The 8,130-nt window shown below is 35.4% G+C and overlaps 1 protein-coding gene across 1 annotated transcript; it reads left to right on the top strand.

The window, feature by feature from the left end:
• Window positions 1–338: 338 nt before the first annotated feature.
• On the top strand, window positions 339–3,457 carry LOC131662507 (probable polygalacturonase). Its single transcript, XM_058932317.1, has 5 exons — window positions 339–784; window positions 1,687–1,807; window positions 1,992–2,166; window positions 2,356–2,426; window positions 2,564–3,457. The coding sequence occupies exons 1-5, from the start codon at window positions 464–466 to the stop codon at window positions 3,205–3,207; spliced, it is 1,332 nt and encodes a 443-aa protein (XP_058788300.1). The 5' UTR covers window positions 339–463; the 3' UTR covers window positions 3,208–3,457.
• The last annotated feature ends 4,673 nt before the right edge of the window (window positions 3,458–8,130 follow it).

Below are 8,130 nucleotides of genomic sequence, written 5' to 3'. Positions count from 1 at the left end.
TATTGTGTAAATCCCTGTCAAGCAACCATGTAGCGGGTAAAAAAACATTAGCTAGAAAATAAAAACTACATTCAATATAACTTTTACTCGCAGAAAACCACCCACCCCCCACAAACCCCCACCCAAATTTAAATATCTCTCCCATACACAACTTTATCTATCTTTTAATCATATTTTTATTTATAACAAAGAGAAAATAAAATTAATAGAATCAGAAAATAAATAGAGAAATATAAAAGGGATTATCCATAAAGGACCAAAATGTAATTTAATTTAATTTCAAAACAGAGAAGAAAATAAAGAAGCTTGTTATTTATAGTTGTGGTGTGGGACAGATTCTTTTCCCTCATTAAGATAAAACAACCACCGCTTTCTATCATTTTTATTAAATGCTCTATCATCAATATCATCAACGTCTCCTCACCCCAGCTTCAGCAAGTAGCCAGCTACAATCCCCAAACCAATGATGCATCTTCTCTTCCTTCTCACATTCCTCTTCTACTCCTCTCAAACCTCCGCATCCTACTCCCAAACATGCTCCGGCATAGTACCGTTCCGGCAGCGCACCGACACGATTTCTATAACCGACTTCGGCGGTGTCGGCGACGGAAAAACACTCAACACGAAAGCTTTCAGGGAAGCTATTTACCGGATCCAGCATATTAAGCGACGCGGCGGCACGCTCCTTTATGTGCCGCCGGGAGTGTACTTAACGGAAAGCTTCAATCTTACTAGTCATATGACTCTTTATCTTGCTGCTGGTGCTGTTATTAAAGCTACACAGGTTTCTATTTCATTCACACTCATATTTTACTAGTGTATTCCTTTCTTCTTTCTTTTTTTCCTAATTTAGTAATATTTTTTCTTTGTAATAAAATATGGGCTTTCATGTTATAACAACGGTCTTAATTAGTTAGCCTTAAAAATACTATTATATAATTTTCATGTAAGAAAAAAAAAACTAATTTTGATTCTTTAATGGGCCTGCTATATATTTTATATTATTTCATACACTTTCCAATTATTTAAGTTAAGTAACTCTAGATTTTCTTAAATATTCGTAATACTCATCAAAATATTTAAAGTGAATTTTATTGGACAAAAAAATATTGTCTTGCATCCGAATTATAATTGGCATTTTTAAGGAAAACAAAAAATTCAGAAATAAAAGAAGCAAATGAGAGAGAGGAGCGTGGTTTACTTTGAAATCATGTCTTCATCAGAGGACAATGTTAACATGGTTGTTCTTGGAAAAGGGGGTAGACAAGGCCAAATAGAATCAAAGGGATGCTTTTAGTAAAATCTGAATCTGAGCATTAGGTAGAACCCACTTATCAGTAACACTAAAATCAAAGTGATAATTGAATGCTGGGGCTCACCCCATTTTTCATAAATAAATAATGCATGCCATAGGTAATGGGCTGTCGGAAACAGCTCATAAACGGAAAGGACTAAAGTTTTTTTTTTGATTAACATGAAAGGACTAAAGTATTGGTGGGTCTGAGCTCTGCATGTGCATCATTTTCACAACATAAACAATGCGTTACACAGTTGGTTTTGTTGACTGTCACTGTCACTCATAAAAAATGGTTTCAAATCTTAAAGTTTCTGCCTGTAATTGCTTAAAATTTTGCCTGTCACATTATTGGAGAATTCTTGTTCTTATTAATGTTTTTCATTCTTTAGAGGTTGTGGAATTGGCCTTTAATTGCACCTTTACCATCTTATGGAAGAGGAAGGGAGCTCCCCGGAGGAAGGTATATAAGTTTTATCCACGGCGATGGAGTTCGCGATGTAATAATCACAGGTAAGTATAACTAAATTACTCACTTGAACTCCTATTTCATATCATACCACTGAGCATTGTTCTAAGTTGTGAGTGTGATCGTGGTTGTAGTTACACTACGAATTTTAATATTACGGCTGCAATTATGGTTGTGATCATTTATAGCCTTAAACGATTCAATGTTCTGCTTCATGCTTTTTCTTAGGTGAGAATGGGACAATTGATGGGCAGGGAGATGTGTGGTGGAACATGTGGAGGCAGAGAACTCTTCAATTTACAAGACCAAACCTTGTTGAATTTTTGAATTCAAGAAATATTATTATTTCAAACGTGATTTTCAAGAATTCTCCCTTCTGGAATATTCATCCAGTTTACTGCAGGTATAAAACTAGTACTAATTTTTGTTGCAACATTTGTATTTTCTTCATAACAACTTCATCTAAACAAAACTAAAACGTCAACAAAGCGACTAAGATTAAAACCTTATTATCATCATTGTACAAAAATGCAACATAGGGATAGAGTTTTCTTCCGAAAATCTAATTCCAAATTTTCTTCCTTCATTGCAGCAATGTTGTTGTTCGATATGTCACAATTTTGGCTCCTCGTGACTCTCCTAACACTGATGGAATTGATCCAGGTAAGAAATAGAAAATAATGTTAAGTTTCATGTGGTTATCAACCTATCATAGAATTGCTATGAGCAGTGCAGCTGTGAGTTTCCAAATAAAATAAACATTTATTCAATCATCTTTAAAATAAAATTCATTTATGCAGATTCCAGTTCAAATGTTTGCATAGAGGACTCATACATATCAACAGGAGATGATCTTGTGGCTGTGAAGAGTGGATGGGACGAATACGGTATTTCGTATGGCCGCCCTAGCTCTGATATCACGATCCGGCGTATAACCGGATCATCTCCATTTGCCGGCATTGCTGTAGGCAGTGAAACATCAGGCGGAGTACGGAATGTACTCGCCGAACACATCAACCTCTTCAACATGGGAGTTGGTATCCACATTAAGACAAACATTGGAAGAGGAGGGATTATCAAGAATCTAACAATGTCTAGTGTGTATATCGAAAACGCAAGGACGGGAATAAAAATTTCTGGTGATGTAGGTGATCATCCAGATGAAAATTTCAACTCTAATGCTTTGCCAGTTGTGAAGGGAATCACAATTAAGAATGTTTGGGGTGTGCATGTTTTGCAAGCTGGTTTGATACATGGATTGAGTAATTCGCCTTTTACTGATATTTGTTTCTATGATATTAACCTTCATGGTGAGACTGGATCATCGGCTAGATCTTCTCCACCTTGGAAGTGTTCTGATGTTTCAGGATTTGCTCATCAGGTTAGTCCTTGGCCATGTTCTCAGCTAAGCAGCCAAGTGCCTGGATCATGTACCAATTACTAGAGTCTTGAAATCAGAGATTATTCATCTCATCAAGTATTGTGGTTATATGAAGTATTGACACGGAGACCAAACACGACAACGACACAAATGAATATGTTGAATGTAACCATATGTGTCACTGTCGTGTGTCGTGTTAGTGCTACATAGGTAGTAATTAAGTGTGTATTTGATTGATTTATTATAATCCAAGCCAATGAATCACCTCCTTTGGAATTATATGATTTGATATGCAAGCAAACTTATTTATTTTTCTTATTCAGTAATATGCATGTTGAGGATGATGTGATGAATACATGCATTAGTTGAAGAAACATGATGAATGTTGATCAGGTCCAGACAATTACACTTCACCTCCACCACCTGCATTCTTCTTATCATTTACCATAATTCCTCTATCAGTGCAGTAGTTAGCACTTCAATCTTCAGCTAAGACAACACTTCTCTGCAATACAGTTGAGGATCATAACTCTGTCCATGCATGAAATAGCCTCTAAAGTAGCACAACATCTGAAGGACTTGTGCTAGCCCTCCACATTTACATGTCAAACTTCTTCATTTTTTTATGTATTTGAGGAGTTCTTTCGATAATTCAACAGTATTTTTGGTCATTTTCACCCTTTGGCTCATTAATTGCTCATCTTTTACATTTCTTATGAGGTAAATAAATCATCCAGATCTTCAATCATGAGTGAACTCGTCAAAAGATCACTCACTCACGAATCTTCCTAACACTTGCTTAAAGAAATAAATCAAAATATGGTAACTTTCATCTATACATGTGTTTCATCTAAAGTAATAGAAAACAAACCATATGAGATGATGGGTCTTGTACAAATATTTGAGGATGCAAGTTTTTGTAAAATAGTTGATTTTAGATCAACATAGGTCCAAATTTTATAGATGCTTGGTGGTGGAGTCAGAAATGATAGATGTAAGGGAATGAGGTCTGCTAGTGCGTCTGATTAGATTCAACGGCGGACGATGACTAGTAAATGAGATAAAGTGTTTGTTTTTGACGAGATCACACATATTTCTTTGTTTACTGAATTAATACTATAAATTGGGCCTTCTTCTTTGAGCTTGTAAAAGTCCGTTGGAGCACGTATTTGGTAGTATTGAGATCCTTAATCGAGCATTTAATCTTCTTATTGCTGTATAACTCTTCTTCTTATCTTTTGATTATGATTATGCTTTTATCAATAACTATACTTGCTTTTACTTCTAATATGCGCGAGTAGTTTGCCATAGATTTAGGACTGTCTAAATGTAAGCTCTCAGTTTGATATTTGTAACGAAAAAATTGTCTGCTTACTTTGATCTTTAAATAAATGCATATATTTCTGCGAAAGTAGAGATATTCTTAAATATGAGTCCTATTATATAGTGAAAGGGTATGGCTAATATTTGAACTAGAAAGACTAAACGGTTAAATCGAGACTATAAAAGTGTCTCTGATTTAATAAAAAAAAATCCTTTTAAAATATAATCGTTCTTAAAGGATTCTAAACAAATGAAGTTGTTGAAAGAGTATTGTGTACTTTTCGTTTATATCGTATCCACAGGGATTATTGCGATATCACCGCCGTTCTATAGCCTATTTTGTCTTGAGTTAATGTTACTTTAGTTTTGGGTTTGCAAAAGATCATTCAACACTTTAGTAGCAAAGAGTAAATTAATGAAAGTTCTAAGTTAAAGAAAATGTATCAAGATTCGATTTCATCGACCTAAATTTGTATGTCTTCCTATAAATATATGTATATGAACTTGTTAACGATCAATATAATTACGTATCGACGTCTATATCGTCCGTGTCCGCAACGATATAGCTAGATTTACCGTATTGTTTAACCGACGATTTCTCCACCGTTTAAACAATACAAATAACGTTTTAAAACCGATACTAAGTAAACATCAAACGCTAAATCCATGTCTGCAACTTATAGTTTGATAGATGATAAAGTTAGGTCTAGATACAAACATTGATGTCTCAAACACTTATACCATAGAAAAGCTTTAATAAACAAACTAAATCATCTATATTGATCATCACTTGTTCATACATAATATATTCACAAGAAATACATACAAAAGGCTAGGAAGATTACATCTTATCTTGATACAAAAGAGATTTAGCTATCCATGAAAATGGTAGCTTGCTCAAGAAGGAAAGGATGAAGATCAACAAGCATCTACGGCGATTAATCGACGATCAAAGCTTCGAATCTCCAATTCTCAGTTTGCTACAGTAGTTAGGGTTCCTTGAGCTCTTAAGAATGTCAAGAAGAAAAGTAAAATATCACATTTACTCCTTTTATAGTAAAACTGTTTTCTGTCCAAGGCGCGTCGCGCGCTACGCGCCATTACACTTAAAAAATATAAACCGCCCAGACGCGCGACGCGCGCAACTCACTGCTTTGAAGCTTCAAAATAACTTGTCCAGGGTGCGACGCGCCCATATCTCCGCGCGACGCGCGCTAACTTCTGCCCATCACTCTTCAATCAAGGCCAAAACAAGCTCCAAACTTCCCCAAAATTGGCTAAAACCTACAAAATCATAACTAAAACACATATTAACATAAAATGAAAACTTAATATTATAAACTATAAATAATTATCTAAAACTTCAGGGAATTGTACGAATATCTGATAAAAACGGTCGAAAGGTGCCATTAATTAAACTAAATATAAACAAAATTTGGCACCTAACAACTCTCCCCAACTTAAACTCTTGTTTGTCCTCAAACAAAACAATGATAAATTACCGGGAACACAAAATATCACAAATGAAACAACAAGGTAGAAACAAGAACAATTGAATGGTTCAAATTCCAAAAGTACACAAAGATCAATCCTTACCAGTTTCCATCAAAGTACCATGATAACAATGCTAATCCTATATACAAATTCTATGTCAGAAATTCCACAAGCAAAAGAAGTTCAAGAATAAATCACACCTACGCACTTCTCTACTGAGAGAACAAAAATGGAGGATCCTAACACTCACCAGACAATGATGCAAACATACCGAATTAATTATGAACTCATCTAAGCACAAGACATATAAAAAGTGTATAAGCATGAATCACTAAGGACTTTCGGGTTGTAGCTTGGCTTGGTTAACAAGGAAGTGTCATATCTCACGGCCATTGAATCGAAAGTGTCAAAACCTAAGAGAGCATTCAAATTCAATTATCACAACCTAAACAACCAAGTTCACCACATTATTCATTACTTGCTCAAGGGTCATAAAAATTTTTTCTTTCTTTCTTTTTCTTTTTTTTTTCTATTTCATATATTTTTTTTCTACTCTTTTTCTTTTCTTTATTATATACATAAATATATATACCCCTTGAGCACTATCTTTTGATTTATCCTCACCAATGTACACCTTTATTTCATTCTCCCCAACTTGTATATTACCAAGACATCACTAAGAATGCTCCCTATTTTAAGGCAAAAAGGAATCAATCCTTACCATATCAAATGGCAACAGTTCAAGGTAGAAAGAAAAGAAAGTCATCAAGATTCTATCAAAAATCGGTATAGAGATCTATATACAACATAAGCTTAACCGATAAGAATCTTGGCAAACGGCTCAAAGTGGTTAGCAAATACTCACACACTCACCGGGTAGGTTACATTTGGATTGGAAGTTTTTCTCATAGTGCAGAACAAAACGCCTTGATCACTTTCATGCTTAACACAATTTAATAACAATGCAAGATTAATCATAATAAAAACGAGTTAAAACGCACATTGCTGGTATCCAGCACAATTTATATATATACACAGTGGAATGTCTCCTCACAACTACAGCTAGGCTAAAGTGATTCACAATTGAACTAATTTTATCCACAGAAATTAATGACAACTAATTTGTACAATTAAAAGCATCAGAATCAAAGGTACTTGATAAATAAAACGATAAAGGATGTACCTTGCGCGTACAGTTTTCAACTTATATCATCACCACTCAAATTGAGTTGCATCACCCAAATTCACCGTGAAAACTAAAATTCGTGTTCCAGCTAATTAATCATCAGGACAACTTATCAAAACCATTATTTCTAAAATATAAACACTAAACTAAAATAAAACTACTTAAAAATAAATAAATGCAAAAATAAAATAAACTGAACTTATATAAAATAAAAACCACACCAAACGGTGTTAACTATCCAAAGGCGTAAACTTAGCCTTTCAAAATACCTCATCCAAAAGGATGGAACAAAATTATAAACATTAAAAACAAAGTAACTAAAAATTGTTCTAACATAAAACTAAAAACAATAAAACATAAAGCAATAAAGCATAAGATCTATTCCGCATCGGAAGTCTCCTCATCATCCTGCTCCATCCCCTCCTCAGGATCTGGCCTACCCTCAGGCCATGAAGCATAAGCAGACAAATCATCCCTGGAACCAACAGGCTGCTGCAGAGATAGCTGCCGGATAGAATCCTGCAAAAACATAAATGCTCTCTGATGCGCCATATGCATCTGATAGTTCCAGTCACTTGCATCACCATACTGAGAACCAGCAGGCGATGCAGCAGCAACAGGAACAGCTTGAGCAGCATCGGGAAGGTCAGGTGCATGAGCAGCAGCACCAAAAGGACGGCCTCCAGGCAAACAGTACCTGTTAGCAAAAACATCATCGATAACACCATCCATGGGAATCATACCCCCAGATGGAAACCGGACACCAGCCTTCCTGCATAAACCCATTATCAAACCAGGAAAAATTAGTCTACACTTTACCCCATGTCCATGAAGAGTCCCATTCAGGGCGACTCTTTTCAGCTCATTTGCCACAATCAGAGACACATCAATGTTATCACCATTCAAGATACCCTGAACCAGACCTGCAGTATCAATGGTGATGGAGGAAGTGTGACTTCGTGGCCTTATGTTGTAAAGGACCA

This window comes from Vicia villosa, linkage group LG3 (assembly GCF_029867415.1).
Source record: "Vicia villosa cultivar HV-30 ecotype Madison, WI linkage group LG3, Vvil1.0, whole genome shotgun sequence".
NCBI lineage: Eukaryota > Viridiplantae > Streptophyta > Magnoliopsida > Fabales > Fabaceae > Vicia > Vicia villosa.
The sequence above is the reverse complement of the archived record's forward strand: the minus strand, read 5'-3'. Positions and strand labels throughout refer to the sequence as shown.